Here is a 12,573-nt window from a genome sequence, read left to right on the forward strand (position 1 = left end):
CAACACCAAAAATCATATTTTTATTAATATTATTATTGTGTGAATGTGCAAGCATTCACATATATGATTCTACACCAAAAATCTTATTTTTATTATTATTATTGTGTGAATGCCCAAGCATCCACATATAAGATTCTACATCAAAAATCAGCTTTTTATTATTATCATTATTATATGAATTCCTATGCATCCACATAATATTCTACACCAAAAATCATATTATTATTATTATTATTATGTGAATGTCCAAGCATCCACATTTAAGATTCTACACCAAAAATCATATTTTTACTCTTAGTATTATTGTTATTATTTTTGCGTGAATGTCAGAGAATCCACATATTAGTCGACACAAAAAATAATATTTTTATTATTAGTATTATTGTGTGAATGTCAGAGAATCCACATATTAGAGTCCACACATACAAAAAAAATATTTTTATTATTAGTATTATTATTATTGTGTGAATGTCCAAGCATCCACATATACGATTCAACACCAAAAATGATATTTTTATTAATATTAACAGTATTATTATTATTCTGTGAATGCCCAAGCATCCACATGTAAGATTCTACACCAAAAAAAAACAACATATTTTTATCATTAATAGTATTATTGTGGGAATGCCCAAGCATCCACATGTAAGATTCTACACCAAAAATCATATTTTATTAATATTATTATTATTATTGTGTGAATGCGCAAGCATCCACATATAAGATTCTACACCAAAAATCCAATTTGTATTATTATTATTATTATTATTATTATTATTATTATTATTATTATTATTATGTGAATGTCCAAGCATCCACATGTGAGATTTTACACCAAAAATAATATTTGTATTATTAGTATTATTGTGTGAATGTCAGAGAATCCACATATTAGAGTCCACACATACAAAAAAAAATTCATTATTAGTATTATTATTATTGTGTGAATGTCCAAGCATCACATATACGATTCAACACCAAAAATTATATTTGTATTAATATTAACAGTATTAAATAAATAAATAAATGGGTTGTACTTGTATAGCGCTTTTCTACCTTCAAGGTACTCAAAGCGCTTTGACACTACTTCCACATTTACCCATTCACACACACATTCACACGCTGATGGAGGGAGCTGCCATGCAAGGCGCCAACCAGCACCCATCAGGAGCAAGGGTGAAGTGTCTTGCTCAGGACACAACGGACGTGACGAGGTTGGTTCTAGGTGGGATTTGAACCAGTGACCCTCGGGTTGCGCTCGGCCACTCTCCCACTGTGCCACGCCGTCCCTTAGTATTATTATTATTGTGTGAATGTCCAAGCATCCACATATACGATTCAACACCAAAAATGATATTTTTATTAATATTAACAGTATTATTATTATTATTATTTTTATTGTGTGAATGTCAGAGAATCCACATATTAGAGTCTACACACAAAAAACTGATTTTTATTATTAGTATTATTATTATTCTGTGAATGTCCAAGCATCCACATATACGATTCAACACCAAAAATCATATTTTATTAATATTATTATTATTATTGTGTGAATGCGCAAGCATCCACATATAATATTCTACACCAAATATCCAATTTTTATTATTATTATTATTATTATGTGAATGTCCAAGCATCCACATGTGAGATTCTACACCAAAAATAATATTTTTATTATTAGTATTATTGTGTGAATGTCAGAGAATCCACATATTTGAGTCCACACATACAAAAAAACAATTTTTATTATTAGTACTATTATAGTGTGAATGTCCAAGCATCCACATATACGATTCAACACCAAAAATTTTATTTTTATTAATATTAACAGTATTATTATTATTATTATTCTGTGAATGCGCAAGCATCCACATGTAAGATTCTACACCAAAAAAAAAATCATATTTTTATCATTACTACTATTATTGTTTGAATGTTGAAGCATCCACATTTAAGATTCTACACCAGAAATCCTATTTGTATTATTAGTAGTATTATTATTGTGTGAATGTCAGAGAATCCACATATTAGATTCTACACACAAAAACATATTTCTATTATTAGTATTATTATTATTCTGTGAATGTCCAAGCATCCACATACACGATTCAACACAAAAAATCATATTTTATTAATATTATTATTATTATTGTGTGAATGCGCAAGCATCCACATATAAGATTCTACACCAAAAATCATATTTTTATTATTATTATTATTGTGTGAATGTCAGAGAATCCACATATTAGAGTCCACACATACAAAAAAATATTTTTATTATTAGTATTATTATGTGAATGTCCGAGCATCCACATGTGAGATTCTACACCAAAAATCATATTTTTATTATTAGTATTATTGTGTGAATGTCAGAGAATCCACATATTAGAGTCCACACATACAAAAAAATATTTTTATTATTATTATTATTATTATTGTGTGAATGTCCAAGCATCCACATATATACGATTCAGCACCAAAAATTATATTTTTATTAATATTAACAGTATTATTAGTATTATTATTCTGTGAATGCCCAAGCATCCACATGTAAGATTCTACAACACCCCAAAAAATCTTATTTTTATCATTAATAGTATTATTGTGGGAATGTCCAAGCATCGACATCGACAGATGGATCTGAAGTTGATGTAGATCGGGTGTGGCCATTCATTACGTGGATGGCGGAGGGTGTGTCAGTCCATCGCCAGCCAGGCATTAAAAAATACAACTAAAACCGTTTAATCATAAATCCTCAGCAAAACGTGACTTTAATCACTTGATTGACATTCACGGCACCCGAGGGTCTTGTGAGATCATTATTAAGTAAAAAGGACCGACAGGAAGGTGAGAAACACTCTTTATTTAAACCTGCCGTCAAAACTCGAGTTCCTGTCTTCAAAATAAAAGCCCTTGCTCCATTTTGCCGGCGCTAACCAAAATAAGAGTCTCAGAAAACTTTGTTTCTCCTCCATTTGAAAACCTGGACGTTAGCATCACTACTGTCGGATTCCAACCAATGCAAGTCATAACCATAACACCAATCACAATCATAAGCAAGCAGGCTACGCCAAAACTGTGATTTTTTATTGAGAATATAGAACCTTACACACGCCGCTCAAAAATAGGTCAAAATGTTTTAGCACGACTTTGGTAAGCTACGAAGCCGCATTGCTTGATTGTCGGAGCATCATGACTACCATAGTCAGACGTACTGTGCTTCAACATACAGTATTATTATGCTGTGTGTATCAGGAACACAACATATTAGGAAACATTATCTGGGTTTTTTTTTTCCGGAACCTTATAAAAATTCCCAGATTACCAGGAATTTCCTCCCATAGAAAATAATTGGGCAATATACAAAGCATATGTACATATATCCCACATTTCTCAACTGATTCCAATCGTTCCAACATCCACACACTCCACTCACTTTGGACAGTCAAACTACCATTTTCCAAGTTCAGAAGAATTCCAGAAATTTCCAGAATTCCAGCCCTATTTTACACTTTTTCCTGGAAAGTTTTCACAGTCCACCTTCAAAACATTCCTCCGAGTTGGGACAACAAACGGTCCTATTTTTTTCCGCACAAATTCCCGGTTTTCCTGAAATTCCGTAATACCCATTCTCAATTCAAAATATTACTACGTAAAAAATTTTCAACAGATTCCAAAAGTTCCAACACCAACCCATTCATTTCATCGAGGAAAATTGTGCAAGTTTCAGGGTTTTCAAAGACTCCCAATTTTCCAACAATTTCCAGGAAATTCCCATTCAAATGAACGGATGTAGTCATACTTCTACAATGCCTTAAATTCTCCAAATTTTGAAAATGTGAAAAACACTCCACTCGCCTTGGACCATCAAACTACCATTTTCCAAGTTCTAAAGAATTCCGGAAATTTCCCGGATTCCAGATGGTCCGCAACCCTATTTTTCGCCTCTTCCTGGAAAGTTTTCACAGTCCACATTTCTCAACCATTTTTAAACATCCCACCTTCAAAACATTCCTCTGAGTTGGGACAACAAATTCCTTAATTTATTCTGTGACCAACCTGTTCATTTCATCTAGGACAATTGTGCAAGTATCAGGGTTTTCAAAGACTCCCAATTTTCCAACAATTTCCAGGAAATTCCCATTCAAATGAACGGATGTAGTCATAGTTCTACAATGCCTTAAATTCTCCAGATTTTGCGCCATTTTTAAACCCGATTCCAACCTTTGAATCATCAACCCACACTACTTTTCCCATACATGGAATGCAAAACATGTTTTCCTTTTCCCCAAATCCCCAGTTTTCCAGGAATTTTCGCCAATGAATAGGCATCATACAATCTAGTCTAATCGGAGCATCATGACTACCATAGTCAGACGTACTGTGCTTCAACATACAGTATTATTATGCTGTGTGTATCAGGAACACAACATATTAGGAAACATTATCTGGGTTTTTTTTTTCCGGAATGTTATAAAAATTCCCAGATTACCAGGAATTTCCTCCCATAGAAAATAATTGGGCAATATACAAAGCATATGTACATATATCCCACATTTCTCAACTGATTCCAATCGTTCCAACATCCACACACTCCACTCACTTTGGACAGTCAAACTACCATTTTCCAAGATTCAGAAGAATTCCAGAAATTTCCAGAATTCCAGGTGGTCCGCAGCCCTATTTTACACTTTTTCCTGGAAAATTTTCACAGTCCACCTTCAAAACATTCCTCCGAGTTGGGACAACAAACGGTCCTATTTTTTTCCGCACAAATTCCCGGTTTTCCTGAAATTCCGTGATACCCATTCTCAATTCAAAATATTACTACGTAAACATTTTTCAACAGATTCCAAAAGTTCCAACACCAACCCATTCATTTCATCGAGGAAAATTGTGCAAGTTTCAGGGTTTTCAAAGACTCCCAATTTTCCAACAATTTCCAGGAAATTCCCATTCAAATGAACGGATGTAGTCATTGTTCTAATATGCCTTAAATTCTCCAAATTTCAAAAATGTGAAAAACACTCCACTCACCTTGGACCATCAAACTACCATTTTCCAAGTTCAAAAGAATTCCGGAAATTTCCAGGATTCCAGGTGGTCCGCAACCCTATTTTTCGCCTCTTCCTGGAAAGTTTTCACAGTCCACATTTCTCAACCATTTTTAAACATCCCGCCTTCAAAACATTCCTCTGAGTTGGGACAACAAATTCCTTAATTTATTATGTGACCAACCTGTTCATTTCATCTAGGACAATTGTGCAAGTATCAGGGTTTTCAAAGACTCCCTATTGTCCAACAATTTCCAGGAAATTCCCATTCAAATGAACGGATGTAGTCATAGTTCTACAATGCCTTAAATTCACCAGATTTTGCGCCAACCTTTGAATCATCAACCCACACTACTTTTCCCATACATCGAATGCAAAACATGTTTTCCTTTTCCCCAAATCCCCAGTTTTCCAGGAATTTTCGCCAATGAATAGGCATCATACAATCTAGTCTAATCGGAGCATCATGACTACCATAGTCAGACGTACTGTGCTTCAACATCCAGTATTATTATGCTGTGTGTATCAGGAACACAACATATTAGGAAACAGTATCTGGGTTTTTTTTTTCCGGAATGTTATAAAAATTCCCATGTTACCAGGAATTTCCTCCCATAGAAAATAATTGGGCAATATACAAAGCATATGTACATATATCCCACATTTGTCAACTGATTCCAATCGTTCCAACATCCACACACTCCACTCACTTTGGACAGTCAAACTACCATTTTCCAAGTTCAGAAGAATTCCGGAAATTTCCAGAATTCCAGGTGGTCCGCAGCCCTATTTTACACTTTTTCCTGGAAAGTTTTCATAGTCCACCTTCAAAACATTCCTCCGAGTTGGGACAACAAACGGTCCTATTTTTTTCCGCACAAATTCCCGGTTTTCCTGGAATTCCGTGATACCCATTCTCATTTCAAAATATTACTACGTAAACATTTTTCAACAGATTCCAAAAGTTCCAACACCAACCCATTCATTTCATCTATGAAAATTGTGCAAGTTTCAGGGTTTTCAAAAACTCCCAATTTTCCCAAAATTTCCAGGAAATTCCCTTTCAAATGAACGGATGTAGTCATACTTCTACAATGCCTTAAATTCTCCAAATTTTGAAAATGTGAAAAACACTCCACTCACCTTGGACCATCAAAATACCATTTTCAAAGTTCAAAAGAATTCCGGAAATATCCAGGATTCCAGGTGGTCCGCAACAACCCTATTTTTCGCCTCTTCCTGGAAAGTTTTCACAGTCCACATTTCTCAACCATTTTTAAACATCCCACCTTCAAAACATTCCTCTGAGTTGGGACAACAAATTCCTTAATTTATTCTGTGACCAACCTGTTCATTTCATCTAGGACAATTGTGCAAGTATCAGGGTTTTCAAAGACTCCCAATTTTCCAACAATTTCCAGGAAATTCCCATTCAAATGAACGGATGTAGTCATAGTTCTACAATGCCTTAAATTCTCCAGATTTTGCGCCAACCTATGAATCATCAACCCACACTACTTTTCCCATACATCGAATGCAAAACATGTTTTCCTTTTCCCCAAATCCCCAGTTTTCCAGGAATTTTCGCCAATGAATAGGCATCATACAATCTAGTCTAATCGGAGCATCATGACTACCATAGTCAGACGTACTGTGCTTCAACATCCAGTATTATTATGCTGTGTCTATAAGGAACACAACATATTAGGAAACATTATCGGGGTTTTTTTTTTCCGGAATGTTATAAAAATTCCCATGTTACCAGGAATTTCCTCCCATAGAAAATAATTGGGCAATATACAAAGCATATGTACATATATCCCACATTTCTCAACTGATTCCAATCGTTCCAACATCCACACACTCCACTCATTTTGGACAGTCAAACTACCATTTTCCAAGTTCAGAAGAATTCCGGAAATTTCCAGAATTCCAGGTGGTCCGCAGCCCTATTTTACACTTTTTCCGGGAAAGTTTTCACAGTCCACCTTCAAAACATTCCTCCGAGTTGGGACAACAAATGGTCCTATTTTTTTCCGCACAAATTCCCGGTTTTCCTGAAATTCCGAAATACCCATTCTCAATTCAAAATATTACTACGTAAAAAATTTTCAACAGATTCCAAAAGTTCCAACACCAACCCATTCATTTCATCTAGGACAATTGTGCAAGTTTCAGGGTTTTCAAAGACTCCCAATTTTCCCAAAATTTCCAGGAAATTCCCATTCAAATGAACAGATGTAGTCATACTTCTACAATGCCTTAAATTCTCCAAATTTTGAAAATGTGAAAAACACTCCACTCGCCTTGGACCATCAAACTACCATTTTCCAAGTTCAAAAGAATTCCGGAAATTTCCAGGATTCCAGGTGGTCCGCAACCCTATTTTTCGCCTCTTCCTGGAAAGTTTTCACAGTCCACATTTCTCAACCATTTTTAAACATCCCCCCTTCAAAACATTCCTCTGAGTTGGGACAACAAATTCCTTAATTTATTCTGTGACCAACCTGTTCATTTCATCTAGGACAATTGTGCAAGTATCAGGGTTTTCAAAGACTCCCAATTTTCCAACAATTTCCAGGAAATTCCCATTCAAATGAACGGATGTAGTCATAGTTCTACAATGCCTTAAATTCTCCAGATTTTGCGCCATTTTTAAACCCGATTCCAACCTTTGAATCATCAACCCACACTACTTTTCCCATACATGGAATGCAAAACATGTTTTCCTTTTCCCCAAATCCCCAGTTTTCCAGGAATTTTCGCCAATGAATAGGCATCATACAATCTAGTCTAATCGGAGCATCATGACTACCATAGTCAGACGTACCGTGCTTCAACATACAGTATTATTATGCTGTGTGTATCAGGAACACAACATATTAGGAAACATTATCTGGGGTTTTTTTTTTCCGGAATGTTATAAAAATTCCCAGATTACCAGGAATTTTCTCCCATAGAAAATAATTGGGCAATATACAAAGCATATGTACATATATCCCACATTTCTCAACTGATTCCAATCGTTCCAACATCCACACACTCCACTCACTTTGGACAGTCAAACTACCATTTTCCAAGTTCAGAAGAATTCCGGAAATTTCCAGAATTCCAGGTGGTCCGCAGCCCTATTTTACACTTTTTCCTGGAAAGTTTTCATAGTCCACCTTCAAAACATTCCTCCGAGTTGGGACAACAAACGGTCCTATTTTTTTCCGCACAAATTCCCGGTTTTCCTGGAATTCCGTGATACCCATTCTCAATTCAAAATATTACTACGTAAAAAAATTTCAACAGATTCCAAAAGTTCCAACACCAACCCATTCATTTCATCTAGGAAAATTGTGCAAGTTTCAGGGTTTTCAAAGACTCCCAATTTTCCAACAATTTCCAGGAAATTCCCATTCAAATGAACAGATGTAGTCATACTTCTACAATGCCTTAAATTCTTCAAATTTCAAAAATGTGAAAAACACTCCACTCACCTTGGACCATCAAACTACCATTTTCAAAGTTCAAAAGAATTCCGGAAATTTCCAGGATTCCAGATGGTCCGCAACCCTATTTTTCGCCTCTACCTGGAAAGTTTTCACAGTCCACATTTCTCAACCATTTTTAAACATCCCACCTTCAAAACATTCCTCTGCGTTGGGACAACACATTCCTTAATTTATTTTGTGACCAACCTGTTCATTTCATCTAGGACAATTGTGCAAGTATCAGGGTTTTCAAAGACTCCCAATTTTCCAACAATTTCCAGGAAATTCCCATTCAAATGAACGGATGTAGTCATAGTTCTACAATGCCTTAAATTCTCCAGATTTTGCGCCATTTTTAAACCCGATTCCAACCTTTGAATCATCAACCCACACTACATTTCCCATACATCGAATGCAAAACATGTTTTCCTTTTCCCCAAATCCCCAGTTTTCCAGGAATTTTCGCCAATGAATAGGCATCATACAATCTAGTCTAATCGGAGCATCATGACTACCATAGTCAGACGTACCGTGCTTCAACATACAGTATTATTATGCTGTGTGTATCAGGAACACAACATATTAGGAAACATTATCTGGGTTTTTTTTTTCCGGAATGTTATAAAAATTCCCAGATTACCAGGAATTTCCTCCCATAGAAAATAATCGGGCAATATACAAAGCATATGTACATACATCCCACATTTCTCAACTGATTCCAATCGTTCCAACATCCACACACTCCACTCACTTTGGACAGTCAAACTACCATTTTCCAAGTTCAGAAGAATTCCAGAAATTTCCAGAATTCCAGGTGGTCCGCAGCCCTATTTTACACTTTTTCCTGGAAAATTTTCACAGTCCACCTTCAAAACATTCCTCCGAGTTGGGACAACAAATGGTCCTATTTTTTTCCGCACAAATTCCCGGTTTTCCTGAAATTCCGTGATACCCATTCTCAATTCAAAATATTACTACGTAAAAAAATTTCTACAGATTCCAAAAGTTCCAACACCAACCCATTCATTTCATCTAGGACAATTGTGCAAGTTTCAGGGTTTTCAAAGACTCCCAATTTTCCAACAATTTCCAGGAAATTCCCATTCAAATGAACGGATGTAGTCATACTTCTACAATGCCTTAAATTCTCCAAATTTTGAAAATGTGAAAAAAACTCCACTCACCTTGGACCATCAAACTACCATTTTCCAAGTTCAAAAGAATTCCGGAAATCTCCAGGATTCCAGGTGGTCCGCAGCCCTATTTTTCGCCTCTTCCTGGAAAGTTTTCACAGTCCACATTTCTCAACCATTTTTAAACATCCCACCTTCAAAACATTCCTCTGAGTTGGGACAACAAATTCCTTAATTTATTCTGTGACCAACCTGTTCATTTCATCGAGGACACTTGTGCAAGTATAAGGGTTTTCAAAGACTCCCAATTTTCCAACAATTTCCAGGAAATTCCCATTCAAATGAACGGATGTAGTCATAGTTCTACAATGCCTTAAATTGTCCAGATTTTCCGCCAACCTTTGAATCATCAACCCACACTACTTTTCCCATACATCGAATGCAAAACATGTTTTCCTTTTCCCGAAATCCCCAGTTTTCCAGGACTTTTCGCCAATGAATAGGCATCATACAATCTAGTCTAATCGGAGCATCATGACTACCATAGTCAGACGTACCGTGCTTCAACATCCAGTATTATTATGCTGTGTCTATAAGGAACACAAAATATCAGGAGACATTATCTGGGGTTTTGTTTATCACGCTAAACCAACTTTTCTGGTCTGATTCCAATCAATGCAAGTCATCACAATCACACCAACTTATATTCTGGTCTTCATGACAGAAACATGCTTGTGTTATCATTAAACTTGTTAACCTCTCTTTCATAAATAAATCAAATGATCCCCCCCAGTGGATAAAGTGAAAAGAAAACATGAATATACACTTTATGACTTACTTTTCTGGCTATAAAGAGCAAATTTAGAGGCTCCTGAAGGGTTAAATGTAGGATGTGAGGACTTCTGCAGTTGAGAAGACAAAAGAGACCACAACAGACACTCCAGTTTTCTCCCACCGGGTCAGTGGAGCCTCGCAATCGTCCGAAAACAAAGAGAAGAATACTTTACCATCTTTACTGCCGTCTCTGCACTCCGGGGGCAGGAACTTGGGTCATAATCCTCGCCACAGAAGTCCTGGAACCGAGACCCCTGCCATGTTTGGCCGTGGCAACATGTCACCTACTGGACTATCTCCACACGGCAGTCCCGGTGCAACGCCGACCAAAAAGCCCCCCGCTTTCCTCACGGGCTTCTTCCCGACTGCAGGGGAGAAGGCAGGCGAAAAGTTGCCTTGTTCTCGTCCCTCGGCTTGTTCATGCCTGGGGGGTGTTTGGAGCAAGTTGTGGGCGAGAGAGAGAGAGAGAGAGAGAGAGTTGTTGGAGAAGGGGGAGGAGGAAAGAAAAAAAAAAACTTTTGAGGAAATCCCCCTGAAGGCTTTTCAATTGCCTCTCTCCCACATTCCCACGTATCGCACGCCCTCAGACATGATATCGCCCAAAGTGCACAAACACCGATGGCGATACCACATGTTTTCTTTACCCATCCAGTCGAATCCGGGCATCGGCGATACCAAAAATACCTGTTGTGTCTGGAAAAAGTGATGCATTTCAAAACAAAATTAAAGCTGCAAGCAGCGTTGGTCGGGTCCGCCTTTGGCTGCTGCCCCCGAGACCCACGGCAGGATAAGCGTTAGAAGACGCCTTGGAGCCACTATTTTGAGAATCTAATGCATTGTGAAAGTATTGAAGTGAAAATATCAAACTTCCTGTTGATTTTTGCTACAGTATGTAAATTATTGAAATGTAGGTCTAAGTGAGACCTACATAGTGTTTTTTGTTTCATGTCTCTCTGACATTCCTACCGGAAGTTACAAGCAGTTTTGTCTGTTTTCTTACTAGGAGCAGTTTGTCCGTGTTGTATTCCTAGGGGGCGGTAGAGCGCAATTTTGAGTTTTGAGGTTAGGTTTTTTCATCAGATCGCAATTTTTGCCAGACCTGATGTGTGTGTCAAGTTTGGTGAGTTTAGAAGCATTTTAAGGGGGTCAAATAATAGCTCAAAGAGGCAAAAAAGACATTTTTTAGGAGACTTTGCACAGGGGTTCTTTGAAGGCGCGTAAAATCAAAAGCTGAGAACTTATCAAAACTCTGTTCTATACTTTTAATCAGAAGGGTTCAATCTCTCTCCTGTGCGAGTTTGAAGCCAAAACAACAAACACACTCAGAGGAGATAATGTTTGAAGAAAGGTGACCGGTTTTTACAAAACTTTTGTTTTGAAGGGGGGATTGCAAACTTCCTGTTGATTTTTGTTGGGGATTGTCAATCTATGAAATGTAGGTCTAAGCGAGACCTACATAGATGTTTTTGTTTCATGTCCCTCCGACATTCTTACCGGAAGTTAAAAGCAATTTTGTCTGTGTTTTCTTCCTAGGAGCAGTTTTTTTCAGTGTTTTATTCATTTTCCAAGTTCAAAATAATTCCGGAAAATTCCAGAATTCCAAGTGGTCATAAGCCCTATTTTCACCGTTTCCTTGAAAGTTTTCACAGTCAACATTTCTCAACCATTTTTTAAACCTTCAAAACATTCCTCTGAGTTGAGACAACAACATACCCCTATGTTTTTTTTTGTACAAATTTCCGGTTTTCCCGCAATTCCGAAATACCCAATTTCAATTCAAACTGTTACTACAGTACATCAACATTTTTTAACGTATTCCACAAGTTCCAACACCAACCCATTCATATCATTTAGGACAATTGCAAGTATCAATATTTTCAAACATTCGCAATTCTCCAGAAATTTCCAGGAAATTCCCATTCAAATGAACGGATGTAGTCATAGTTCTACAATGCCTTAAATTCTCCAAATTTTGCACCATTTTTAAACCCGATTCCAACCTTTCAACCATCCACCCACACTACTGTAACACAAAATATGTATTTTTTCCTAAAATTCCCAGTTTTCCAG

The 12,573-nt window shown here is 36.7% G+C and overlaps 1 protein-coding gene across 1 annotated transcript in view; it reads right to left on the reverse strand.

Moving 5' to 3' along the window:
• LOC133535514 (uncharacterized protein KIAA1755-like) overlaps positions 1-10,958 on the reverse strand; it is a 129,610-nt gene extending 118,652 nt beyond the window's left edge. Inside the window, exon 1 of the mRNA XM_061875409.1 lies at positions 10,677-10,958. Coding sequence (XP_061731393.1) covers positions 10,677-10,679 — 3 coding nt within the window. The 5' untranslated portion in view covers positions 10,680-10,958. The remainder of the gene's footprint in view (positions 1-10,676) is intronic.
• Between the last annotated feature and the right edge of the window lie 1,615 nt (positions 10,959-12,573).

Source organism: Nerophis ophidion, linkage group LG16 (genome assembly GCF_033978795.1).
Source record: "Nerophis ophidion isolate RoL-2023_Sa linkage group LG16, RoL_Noph_v1.0, whole genome shotgun sequence".
Taxonomy (NCBI): Eukaryota; Metazoa; Chordata; class Actinopteri; order Syngnathiformes; family Syngnathidae; genus Nerophis; species Nerophis ophidion.